The 13,395-nt window shown below is 45.8% G+C and overlaps 1 protein-coding gene and 1 non-coding gene across 4 annotated transcripts; both read left to right on the top strand.

Moving 5' to 3' along the window:
* The first annotated feature begins 1,737 nt into the window (after positions 1-1,737).
* trnastop-uca (transfer RNA opal suppressor (anticodon UCA)) lies at positions 1,738-1,824 on the top strand. The gene has a single exon. It is a non-coding gene; the product is annotated as a tRNA-Sec (tRNA).
* Positions 1,750-6,769, top strand: mrpl28 (mitochondrial ribosomal protein L28). Of its 3 annotated transcripts, none has more exons than XM_056611185.1 (6): positions 1,750-2,014; positions 2,976-3,310; positions 3,471-3,623; positions 4,649-4,783; positions 5,268-5,354; positions 6,276-6,769. In XM_056611185.1, exons 2-6 carry the CDS (start codon positions 3,026-3,028, stop codon positions 6,369-6,371), a joined length of 756 nt encoding a protein of 251 aa, XP_056467160.1. In that variant the 5' UTR covers positions 1,750-2,014; positions 2,976-3,025; the 3' UTR covers positions 6,372-6,769. The 3 variants fall into 3 exon arrangements, with proteins under 3 accessions (XP_056467160.1, XP_056467159.1, XP_056467161.1); XM_056611184.1 differs by lacking the exon at positions 1,750-2,014 and adding an exon at positions 2,207-2,302; XM_056611186.1 differs by lacking the exon at positions 1,750-2,014 and adding an exon at positions 2,250-2,302 and having other exon boundaries at positions 2,979-3,310.
* Positions 6,770-13,395: the final 6,626 nt, after the last annotated feature.

Genomic DNA, 13,395 nt, shown 5'->3' with positions numbered 1-13,395 from the left:
AGTGTTCTTCCAGGTATATATAAACTCAGTGTTCTTCCAGGTATATATAAACTCAGTGTTCTACCAGGTATATATAAACTCAGTGTTCTACCAGGTATATATAAACTCAGTGTTCTTCCAGGTATATATAAACTCAGTGTTCTACCAGGTATATATAAATTCAGTGTTCTTCCAGGTATATATAAACTCAGTGTTCTTCCAGGTATATATAAACGCAGTGTTCTTTCAGCTATATATAAACTCAGTGTTCTTCCAGGTGTGGTGATCTGATAGCAGCCGTCACCAAGGTGTTTCAGGGCTTCGGGATCAGCTGCTGCACCATCCAGCCAGAGTTCCCCCCCCCTCCGGCCCTGGGCCCGGCCCCTGCCGACAGGAGCCCCAGCAGTGCTCCCCCGGGGCCCCCTAGCAGGGCCTGTGGGCTGGCCTGTGGGGCGGCATGTCAGGAGAAGATGTGCTGCTCGCCAAGAGAAGAACTGTGACAGCGCCCCCACTGGAGGAGGAGCTCATCGAGAACGACTCTCTAGTGGAACAGTGATTACACATAGCATTAAACGTATTAACTGGAGAATAGTGTCGTAGGTATGCTATAGCAGAGAAAGTTAGGGTTAGCTAACCCTAATCCTAACCCTTATCATATTAACTGAAGAATAGGGTCGTAGGTATGCTATAGCAGAGAAGGTTAGGGTTAGCTAACCCTAATCCTAGCATTAAGCATATTAACTGAAGAATAGGGTCGTAGGTATGCTATAGCAGAGAAGGTTAGGGTTAGCTAACCCTAATCCTAGCATTAAGCATATTAACTGAAGAATAGGGTCGTAGGTATGCTATAGCAGAAAAGGTTAGGGTTAGCTAACCCTAATCCTAACCCTTAACATATTAACTGAAGAATAGGGTCGTAGGTTTGCTATAGCAGAGAATGTTTCTCATCCCTGAGCCTCAGGGTAAGGCTTTAGATGCCCCCAGACAGGACTCAAACCAACAACCTCTGCCTGAGGGCCCACTGCCTGTCCTATTACACCACTGGGGGATTCACTGGTGCAGGCTTAGGGTCATGATGGGGCTAGGATGTTTTTGGGCTTTAATAAAGTAGGCTTATTTTATGTATAGTTTAGAGATTCTATTTGTTTGCATTTATATATTCAATGAAATAAAATGAATTGTCTCTCATTCTCTTTTAATGTGTGCTACTATGCTACTCTACTTTAATACTATAACATATATTCTGTATACCAGCATTAAGCAAAAATAATCAATACTAAATTTGATTGCCAACAATTATTTCACAATTTTTTTAACATCATGGCAAAAGCAAATGCATGACTGTCAAATAATCCCCACATAATTGTACAATTATGATTCAGATTTGGGACATCTCTGAAAGATAAAAATGACATCACAAAAATGACGATAAAAAAATATGTTAATATTTATATGAGGCAAGTCAAAGGACTACCTATGACTCAGGTATCTGACGCCTCTTTTTGTTCTCAGCTGGCCAATAGACATCAAGCTAATTTGCATATTCCCGAGTATCCTTGCTATTTCTCGCACTTGTGTTATGAAGTCATCGAAACATCTATAACAGATGCTCACCGTCAATGTTTTCTATGGGGATCTTACGATTTACATTCATTATAGCCAAGGTGTGTAAAACAGACCGAGAAACAGTTAGCACCATAAGAGGGACATCAATACCACAGATGAGGTATAAATAGTAGCCAGACGTCAGCTAATAATGCCCGGATGACCCTCGGTGGTCCGGGGTGCAGGCTTCAAACCTGTAGCTGCTTAGCGGCAGAGTGGTTCAATTCCACCTTTCGGGCGGTGTGTCGCCTTTTCCAATACGATTTCTCTCTTATGTTTACCTTTATTATTGGTGGGAGTTTAACGCTTAACACACATAGTGGAAGTGGAAATAGGTCGACATCATCCCACAGCGGCAACGCTAATAGTGTTGCCATATTGGGCCAGATTCCCTGCCCAATCTGCCTGAAGCGGATTACATGGGGACAATGTAAGTCAGGGTGAATGAGGTGTAAGGAAACTGAAATTTAAACAATAGTGGGTTAAATATTGAAAAGCGATGGGATCGTAAACTTTCAATGTTCACACACCTATACTTGCCAACGCCCATGCGCGACCTCGACTTGGCCCGGAAACACTAAAGACGACCGCTTGAGCGGCCAATCATCAGCAAGAATTTCAGCTCAGCCAATCATCGCATAGCTTGCTTCGGTGGGCGGGTTTGATAAATACGGAAGTGTTCCATGTGTGCGGGTGGCTGTGTGTCCTTGGTTGTAAGGTAATCATGCAAAAACTGTTATGTTATGAAATCTATAATGATTTGGAATATTTTTAGTCTATGACATGAATGGTGATCATTGTGCTTTCTCGGTGGTATGCTTTGTCCGTCGCTTTAAAGTAATCGTAGAGCCACATGAAATGTTTAATTTTCTTTAACCTACGGATTATTCGCTACTGCTTGACAGCAAGAACACCAAACTGTTCAATTGCAGCATAAATTCATTATGTATTATCATTAGTGTTTTCCTTATTGTTTGCGAGCAGTTTTCCATGGTTAAGTTGTGCAATCATATTGATTATATCCATATAAATTGTTATGTATTTTGGTGTAAGTCTTTCACCTCTTAAACAAAGACACTGACTATAGAATGTTTCCCTGAATGAAACCCTTTTCAAGTTTTCTTCTGATGTTTATTATACGTTCATGAGAATGTCGGTTGCATTGGAGTATGTTTTAGTTGAGCAGCATTGAGCACATCATGACAGTGAACGCATAAAGGAAAACGATGGCACGTCTTGGCCTAACGTTGGTTTTAACTTTACTGCGACCCTTCTCAACAGGTAGTCCTGGGCGGTTAGGGTGTTAGGCCTGACGCAGAGCCATGCCTCTCCACACGCATGGGTTAGGGTTAGGGTAACCTTAACCCTAGCTTTACTGTGACCCTTCTCAGCAGGTAGTCCTGAGCAGTTGGGGTCAGGGTCTTGGGCCTGACGCAGAACCATGCCGCTCCACAAGTATGCTCCCAAGCTGTGGGACGCCATGAAGCTGAAGCAGGGCATCCACGCCCGCCTGCCCCAGCATTACCTCCGGGCCCTCGAGCCCCGGGAGCCCACTCCGGTCCACTGGAGGCCCCTGGGGGTCCAGTACAGAGCAAACCCCACCACTGGGCTCAAAGAACGGGTCCAGGACGTCCCCATCCCCATCTACTACCCCCCGCAGTCCCAGGACGGCCTGTGGGGGGGCGAGGGCTGGATCTCAGGCTTCAGATACGCCAACAATGACAAAGTGAGGGGCTACTAATTACTTAATTCAAGTCATTTGAATCAGTAAACGTCAGCGTTTATTTTTAAGGGTTAGGGAATCCAACCTTCAGGTAAATTATTTTCATGAATAGCAGCAACTCATTTTCACATCCTTTTGACACTCCTCCTTTGTCCTTCCCAAGATGTCCAACCGTGTGAAGAAGCTGTGGAAACCGCAGCTGCTGAAGAGGGAGCTCTACAGCGAGATACTGGACCACAAGTTCACCATCACCGTCACCCCGCGCACCCTGGACCTCATCGACGCCGCCTACGGCTTTGATCTGTACATTCTCACGGTAAGCGCTCTGCTCTCACACGAAGCGCTGTGGTTAGAGATGGTCCGATGGTGTTCCGACAGCATCTGGCATCGTAACTACCAACAAGTCTTCTTATTATTCTTTCTTAGGGTTCTCTTAAGATGACAGTAAGCTAAAGTCGGTTCACCTACTGTCGACAATGTATTTTTACATGTGGACATTTACACATTTACATTTATAATCTATAATTATAATAATACATTTGAATTCTTGTAGTCAAGCATGAGCATTCATGTTTTTGCCACTTGGTAGATTGAGGACACGTAGGTCGAAAATGACTCGTTTCCCATTCCGACTTTCCAGCTCCCACCGTTAACCTAGCAGCATTACACCGCACATGTTTGTGATGTTCTTTGCCTGTGTAGTCAAGGAGCTATAGTCCCGTGATGGTATCTGATCGGCGCATAGACTTGCATACACGCCGATACTGGATTTGAGGCAGTGTTCTACCAAATAATTTCCGATGCTGGTATCGGTATCGGAACAACTCTCCCTGTTGCGGGAAACTGGAAACAATGCGGCTCTCCCGGAGGAGCCCGTTGATACGATGGGTCAACTGCTGTTGTTACGAGCAGTAAGGGTTAGTAACCCTAACCCCAACTAGTTACTTGCACCTAGCACTAACCCTAACCCTCGAGGTGATGGGTCCACTGCTGCTCTCACTAGCAGTACCTGCTTGATTGTGTCTAACTGAATATGGAAAGTAAGGCAAGAAAGAATTGAGAGAGAATAGATTAACAGAACTGTCTACTTTAGTTACAGAACATTTATCAAGTATGCGATCCCAGAAGTACAGTATGTGAATGCAATTGTTTTCAACGTCAACAAATTCATGCGAAACAGACAAACGAATAATCCTGTATATGTAAGATCTGATGCTGTAATATCCAATACACTAGCGAACGAAATGCCAATTCCTGTGACGCAAGTCTGAGTATTTGATTTGTAGCATTTCTGTAGGATGTAGTATTTGAGTATTTGATACTGTGCATGAACCTCATCAGACCTCAAAGGAAGACCTGAACTCCAAGCTGGGGATGGACCTGAAGAGGGCCATGCTGCTGAGGCTAGCTCGCAGGGAGACCGAGCTCTACCCCACGGACCACGTGAAGAGGGCCACGGTCTACAGCAAATACAAGGTGTGTGAGGCTCCGCTGCACACTAATGTGTACTGGTCAGAGGAAACACAGCCATGAGCTATGAGCCCCCTCCCCTCAAGCATTAGAGTAAGGGCTAACACTAACCCTAACCCTTAGTGATAGGCTTAGTGTTAGGGCAAGGGCTAACCCTAACACAAATCCTAACCCTTAGTGATAGGCTTAGTGTTAGGGTAAGGGCTAACCCTAACACTAACCCTAACCCTTAGTGATAGGCTTAGTGTTAGGGTAAGGGCTAACCCTAACCCTAATGTGTGCTGGTCCGAGGAAACGCAGCCATGAGCTATGATCACCCTCCCCTCAACCATGGATATTGTCTTGTGCAGAACACTCAAACACAAGACGGTATAAAGCACAGCCAAGTGATGGGAATTAAGGATCTGTATACAGTGTTTTGTTTGCATGAACTCTTTGATTCTGGATGTGAACATCAACATGTGCTCTGGTGGCTCCCTGTGGCAAGCAGCAGTTTGAGGTCCCAGAGGAGGAGGCGGAGTGGCTGGGTCTGAACCTCGAGGAGGCTGTGGAGAAGCAGAGACAGCTGGAGCACAAGGTGAGCCCGTCTGGTGAACACTGACAACGGCGAGTTGTCAAGCTGCACTCTGTGGTATGGTGTATCAGGGCAACCTGCTCACTGTACTGCCCTCCTGCCCACAGATACAGCATTTATACAGCAACACGCAAAAGCACATCGCTCAATACTTTATCGCTTGTTCTGCACACTTTTGGATAAAAGTTTTATTAAAAATGTCATACAAAGGTTTTATTTTAGGTTAGGTATGTATATGCAAGATAATAGGTAATAATAATAATAATGGATTTAATTTATATAGCGCTTTTGTAGACCCTCAAAGAAAATAATAGGTAATACACCTTCAGCGTGCTTTCATGCAAAGATCCTCTTCACTCTCAGATCCTTCATAACAGTGTTTGAGTGATCTAAACGTGTCGTAACAGGACAACGTCACAGCCTGCATTGTTATGCTGTCCGCGTCCACACGGGGCAGTGTTAGAGCCTGTGTTATGCTGTCCGTCTCCACACGGGGCAGTGTTAGAGCCTGTGGTATGCTGTCCGTCTCCACACGGGGCAGTGTTAGAGCCTGTGTTATGCTGTCCGTCTCCACACGGGGCAGTGTTGGAGCCTGTGTTATGCTGTCCGCCTCCACACGGGGCAGTGTTAGAGCCTGTGTTATGCTGTCCGCCTCCACACGGGGTAGTGTTGGAGCCTGTGTTGTTATGCTGTCCGTCTCCACACGGGGCAGTGTTAGAGCCTGTGTTATGCTGTCCGCCTCCACACGGGGCAGTGTTGGAGCCTGTGTTGTTATGCTGTCCGTCTCCACACGGGGCAGTGTTGGAGCCTGTGTTATGCTGTCCGCCTCCACACGGGGCAGTGTTGGAGCCTGTGTTGTTATGCTGTCCGCGTCCACACGGGGCAGTGTTTCCTCCCCTCTCACGTGCCTCCCCTGGCCCCCAGGATCCCGAGCCCCAGTTCAGAGGCTGCGTGGAGCAGCTGCTGAAGGAGCTGACCGTCCAGAAGCTGTCGGAGCCCACGCTCGTGGAGAAGAAGTGACCGCTGGAGCCGCTGCGTGGGCACGCACGTGCATACACACACAGTGAGAACTTGTGTGTATGCGTGGGCAAGCACACGTACACCTGCATACAGACTTGTGTTGGCAGGTCTGGGTTGCCCCTGACCCCCAGCCGGCCCTTGACCCCTGACCCCAAGCCGGCCCCTGAGGACCCCCGACCCCAGCCAACCCTTGACCCCCGACCCCAGCCGGCCCTTGACCAGCCGGCCCTTGACCCCTGACCCCAAGCCGGCCCCTGAGGACGAACCGCGTCTCCTCACTTTGAGTTGGCGAGGCAAAGTGACCCCAATGGATTTGTGTAGAACCGTCTCCATCAGTGTAAATAAACCCTGGGCTCAGTGGGGTCGCCTGTGCAACCAATTAAATATTGTTCTTTAAGACCTTGTTTTGTGTATTTCTTCCAGTCAGTGTTGACGTTTTTATCCAGAAGCTCCGCAGTGGCGCCACCATGGGGTGGCGAGGGGTGGCTACTGCCACCCCAAAATCATTCTTTGCCACCCCTAAGACAATTTTTATTATGCATATTTATTTTAAATATATAATGTAGTCTAGATTTTTTTGAATTCACAATAGTTTGTAATGTGAAAACGATTTTGTAGCAAGATACAGCAGCGCTGCTCTTGCTGACATTGTAGCTAGCTCCCCCTCCCCCCTCCCTGACGTTGCTTGTTGGTGAATTGCGATGAGAGATTTGAAGGAAACGTGGAAGACGAAGACCGCAGTAGCACACAGCACTTGGACAACACCTTTTGAACAGCACATTTCTGACGAGAAAACTTCTAGTGGGTATGTATATCACACAATGGTGAACTCTCAAAGGAAATACATACACATGTTTACTTCATTCTTAAAACTGAACTTACTCATTACGTTTTTATTATTGTTGAATTCACGCTAGCATTGCTAAGCGGGAAAGTTAGCATAGCTAACAACTAATACTGAAATGGTGTGTCAATTTTCAGAGGATGAAACGAAAAGGTACTTCGGACATTTCCAATTTTTTTGAAAAGAAAAATGCCAGTACAGCAGGGGAAAAACAGCCAGGGGAGAATGAGGAGGAACAGGTAGAGCTAGGCAATGAACTGGAAGAGGTGGATAGATCAGGGACAGAACACGCCGTGTCAGCGACGGTTCCTGGGCCAGCAGGTAAAGTTACAGAGATAAAATAGATATCCATGCTACTGAAATGGATATTTCAGATAGGCTAACATCAGTAATGTAATGGCATCATGTTTCAATATACCAAGAATGCGAAAGTTTGATAGGAATGCCTGAGGATTAATTTCGGTTGAGAAGAAAATGAATCGCAATAGGCTACGTGTATTTATTTATTTAATCTTTTTTTTTTTTTTTTGATAAGCAAGCCATAAATTAGGTGGCCTAGGAAACTGTCAGGCTTACTGACAGACGGACAGAATCAGAGTTATGGGCGGAACAAACTGAGGAATAGGCTGAACAAACTCCTCTTCCGTGTGAACCCATTAGCTAAACGCTAAACCTTGGCAGGCTAAAAGGCGCCCGTTAACATAAACTCACCCTGAATATGTTCAAAGACGTTCGCCCTCTCTGTAGGCTACGACCGTCACGTAAGTTAATCCAACACTGTAGAAAACCCGCAAAGACTGTTGACACCGTTCAGAGAACCATGTTGCGTGTAGCATTTCTTGTTATGCAAAGTTACGTTATCTTGCGGTCATGGGTTTTCTCTAAATTACCTAAATGCCAGACGCTTCAATTTTTCCTTTATGGAAATGAAAAAGGCTACATGGCCTCCCAAAAAAAGTATTAGGCTACATGTTTTTGGTCAGATGTTCTGACCCAGAGTAGTCCAATTGGCCTATCCTACAGTCAAACTATGTCAATTAGCTCACCCTACTTTGACAGTCAGCTGACAATATGGCAAAGTCAGGTGACCAATAGGCGTATGCATTTGTTTGCATTTGTTTTAATCACAGGTTTGGTCCATTTCAATTCTCTACATTCATTTTTATTTGAAAATGGGTTGGTTACTATTTTAGTGGCAGCTCTGATACATTTTAATTATTTTCAATATTTCTGCAACTGCAAAATATTCTATTGTATCATGACCTTAAAATTGTGAATTCTATCGTCGGCTAAGTGTATGAAATCCACAGGGGAGAGGGTAGATTGGCAGTTGAATATGAGGAAGATTATACATGGGTGTAGCATGTGAACTTTTTGTCAGTATAAAAGGCTACTGAGGTTAAGTGATCTGGAGTAGTGTAAATTAAATGGTCCAGAACCTAAAATTGATGTCAGAGATTACCAATGTATACCAATACCAATGTAGAGATAAATATATTGCTTTAGCTTGTCAACTTTGAATTATGAGTCATTACATATTCATGTTCTGTTGTACAGTAAATTGGTGGTTGATCTTGAGGAATGTATTCTCATGCTTCTTTTTAGTAATCAAAGTGATAATTTCCCTTGTGATTCATCCTAGATATATCCCAGTCAAGAGCAGAAGGACCCAAACAACCACAGCTCAGATTCTTCCCTCGGACCCTTGTAGGCGGTCAAAGAAGGAGCTTCATCAAAGACTGGTACACTGTCCATAAATGGCTTGAGTACTCCCAAAGTAAAGACGCTGCCTTCTGTTATGCCTGTCGGCATTTCAGTCTTCCCTCTTCAAGGGATTCTGCATATACAGCGGAAGGGTTTAAGCACTGGAAGAAAGCTACGTTCAGAGATGGTGGATTTGCTGCACATGCAAAATCAGAATCCCATAGAAATGCCATGTTTTCCTGGAAAGACTATGACCAAATGCCACAAAGCATCTCTGCCTCCCTGAGCTCAGGACATGAAAAATTAATCAAAGAGAACCGTGAATATGTTAAAACTATAGGCGACACCCTACTTCTAACTGCAACACAGAATATTGCTCAAAGAGCTCATGATGAGAAACATGGTGAAAACAGAGGACATTTCCTCACCATCATGGAACTGGTGGCCAAACATGACAAATTAGTGGATAAAAAAATGAAAAGTCAAAAGAATGCCACTTACCTGTGTCACGGAACTCAAAACGAAATGCTGGACTGCCTAGCAGAAATGGTGTGCAACTCTATAATTAATGAAGTTGCTCAAAGTGAGGCCTTCAGCATTATGGTTGATGAAACAAAAGATATCAGTAAGAAGGAACAGATTTGTAATTAGGTACTACTATAACGGCTCTATATTGGAAAGCTTTCTGGCCTTCGAAGCTCCAGAGCGCCTGGATGCTGCATCACTTTCACAGAAAATTATACAATTAATGCAAAAGTATGGACTTGATTACAGAAATCACTTAGTAGGACAGGGTTATGATGGGGCCTCTGTCATGAGTGGGAAAAACACAGGTGTCCAGGCACGGATTAAGGCAGAGGCCCCATTAGCTTTCTATGTGCACTGCAATGCACACTGCTTAAATTTGGTATTAGTTGACAGTGTGAAATGCCTCAATGAAGCAGATTGTTTTTTTTCTCTTTTGCAGAGGCTCTATGTTTTTGTGTCAGGGTCCCATGTACATCAAAAGTGGCTAGAGGTACAGAGAGAAATGTATCAGGGGGCACCAAGAGAATTACAAAGACTGATAGAGACAAGGTGGGCATGTCGGTACAATGCATGCAAAACGGTTAAGGATAGACTGCCGGCTATCATGTGCCTACTGAAAAGACTCTCTGAAGAGAGAAATGGTGACAGGGCTACTGAAGCAAGAGGTCTGTTGGCACAAATAGATCTCCAGTTCATTGTCCTCCTTCTGACAATGACACAAGTTTTTGGTAAGATTAAGTATCTGTCTGATGCTTTACAGTCCCCACAACTGAATTTGGGTGTAGCGGTTACCCTTGTGGATTCACTTGTTGACACATTGAACAGTTATCGAGAAGGCTCTGTCTTTAATGAAATTTGGGACAATGCGATGGCTCTCGCTGAACAATGCAGTGTTGGTGTTGCATCTAGACGTCAAGTCACACCAAGCTCTAGGCTTGAAGGCTATTACATATCCACACCAATAGCTCAGAGACAGGTCAACACAGATAAGGAGTCTTTTAGGACGGGCTCGTTCATTCCAATTCTTGATGTCCTTCTCTCAGAAATTAGGAGAAGATTTTCAAAGGACAGTTGTGTCATAATGGAAGGCATACAGGCCTTGAATCCAGGTAGTTCCACATTTTGTGAGAAAACTGTAATATTAGCTTTGGCATCACAATACAAATGCAACACTGAGGATCTTGAATTTGAAATCCCTCAACTTAAAAGGATACTGGGCAGGAAGCAAACTAGTGGCCTTGAAACACCATCCAGTTTACTAGACCTCACAGTCTTTCTTGAGCCATATGGAGAAGTATTTCCTGAGATGTTTAAACTTTGCAAAATTGCACTTGCACTACCTGTAAGTACTGCAGCTTGTGAGCGTAGTTTTTCTGTTCTAAAATTGGTCAAGACTGTCTTAAGAAATTCGATGAGTGATGAGTTATGAGTTTTTTCCTATTCCATGCTCGGTGCTGCTTCCCACCAGCCCTGCATACACCCCCCCACGAGCCGCAAGGCCTCTGCTTGGTCCCTCCCTATCATGAAACCCATAGTTATTACGGGCGATTCCAACTTGGCCCGAATCCCAAAGAATAAAATGGACGACATACAGATAGACAGTTTTCCTGGAGCTACGTTGAGGCATCTCACAGCCATCCTATTGAAACATACGTCTCCCATATCGGATACTGAACTTATTTTGTTGTCCATCGGTCTTAACAACTGCCTTAGACAACAAACAGCCATAACCATTATTAAGGACACCCGACGGTTAATCAAGACGGCTAGAAAAACATTCCCCGAGGCACGCATTATTATTCCCCTATTAACGGTTTCTACTAGGCTATCCGCCTCCCAACTCCGTTGCGTCAAATCGTTCAATGATTTTGTAAAAGAGAAGATAGAGGACGTTGACCCACGTGCGGGTTACCTCAACACACTGTCCACTCTTAAATTTCAGACCGTCCACGACAACATTCACTGGACCCCGGGGACAGCGAAGTCCATGTTAGACGATTGGTTAACTCAGCTGGACTTATTATCTCTCTCGCCCCTTCGTCCGTCCCGGTCCTCATTATAACCTCCCTAACATCCTTTCCCTTATCATAACTACTTCCCTTCCCCTCCTCTAAACATAACCCCAACCCAATATCATATTCCTTTATTATTTTTATTGTTATAACCTCCCAGTATCCTTTTCCTAAACATAACCACTTCCCTCCCCCTTTCCTAACCCTAACCATTTCCCCTTTTAATGATTTTATTTCTTTTAATTGATTTTATGGTAGCAAATGTTTTTAAACGTATCTTCAAATTGCTTGTGCCCGTGCCCTCCTCTCCTCTAGCCCCATGCAGGTTTGCATGGCGCATGAGGGAGCGCCCTAACCCAAACCTAACCCTAACCCTAACCTTAATCTCTCCCTAACCCTAGCCCTAGCCCTCTCCCTAACCCTAACCTTATTCTCTCCCTAACCCTAGCCCTCTCCCTAACCCTAACCTTAATCTCTCCCTAACCCTAGCCCTAACCCTCTCCCTAACCCTAACCTTAATCTCTCCCTAACCCTATCCCTATCTGCACCTACCACACTGACCTCCAACACGCCATAAGCACACTTTTCTCAGCACTTAGGACACGTGGTTCCAGTAAAAGGTTTCTCAGGTCAATCAAAACAAGCACACTATCACAACTCGCTCCCACTCGCGCCCCACCCTCCTCACACACCGTTCCATACACCACACCCGACCCTCTAGGCACCTACCCCAACCGCAATCATCCTTCCCCCACCCTCATTCCCTATCCAAACTCCCTCCCTCTCCCCAGACCCAACCCCGACCCTAACCCATACCCTAACCCCAACCCCGCCCCCTTCTCTAACCCCAACCCCTATCCCTTCCCTAACCCCAACCAAAACCCATCCCCCTCTCCCAAACCCAACCTCTACCCCCCCCCCACACCTATTCCTAACCTTCCCCCTTTCCCTAACCCTAACCTTCACCCCTCCCCTAACCCTAACCCTAACCTCTACTCCTTCCACATACCTAACCCTCCCCCTTCCCCTAACCCCAACCCCTACCCCTCTCCTAACCCTAACCTCTACCCCCTTCCCACACCTAATCCTAACCCTAACCCTAACCCTAACCCTAACCCTAACCCTAACCCTTACCTCTACCCCTTCCCTAACCCTAACCCTAACCCCAACCTCTACTCCTTCCACACACCTAATCCCAACCCTCCCCCTCCCCCAACCCCTACCCTTTCCCTAACCCTAACCCTAACCCACTCCCCACACCTAATCCTAACCCTCCCCCTTCCCCTAACCCCAACCCCTACCCCGCTCCTAACCCTAACCCTAACCTCTACCCCCTTCCCTAACCCTAACCCTAACCCCAACCTCTACTCCTTCCACACACCTAATCCCAACCCTCCCCCCTCCCCCAACCCCTACCCTTTCCCTAACCCTAACCCACACCTAATCCTAACCCTCCCCCTTCCCCTAACCCCAACCCCTACCCCGCTCCTAACCCTAACCCTAACCTCTACCCCCTTCCCTAACCCTAACCCTAACCCCAACCTCTACTCCTTCCACACACCTAATCCCAACCCTCCCCCTCCCCCAACCCCTACCCTTTCCCTAACCCTAACCCACACCTAATCCTAACCCTCCCCCTTCCCCCAACCCCTACCCCTTTCCTAACCCTAACCTCTACCCCCTTCCCACACCTAATCCTAACCCCAACCTCTACTCCTTCCACACACCTAACCCCAACCCTCCCCCCTCCCCCAACCCCTACCCTTTCCCTAACCCCAACCCTAACCCTAACCCTAACATTTTAAAGCATAAATTGAATATCTGTGTGATATGCTCGTATATCTTGTGTTTTTTTAAGGTGGCTGGAATAACAACCCTAATGCTGGCCAGTTCAAATACATCTTCAGAAAGCTGATGGCCCAGTGTGGAGTTGTTA

Source organism: Gadus chalcogrammus, chromosome 16 (genome assembly GCF_026213295.1).
Source record: "Gadus chalcogrammus isolate NIFS_2021 chromosome 16, NIFS_Gcha_1.0, whole genome shotgun sequence".
Taxonomy (NCBI): domain Eukaryota; kingdom Metazoa; phylum Chordata; class Actinopteri; order Gadiformes; family Gadidae; genus Gadus; species Gadus chalcogrammus.
This window is presented reverse-complemented; position numbering and strand designations above follow the sequence as displayed.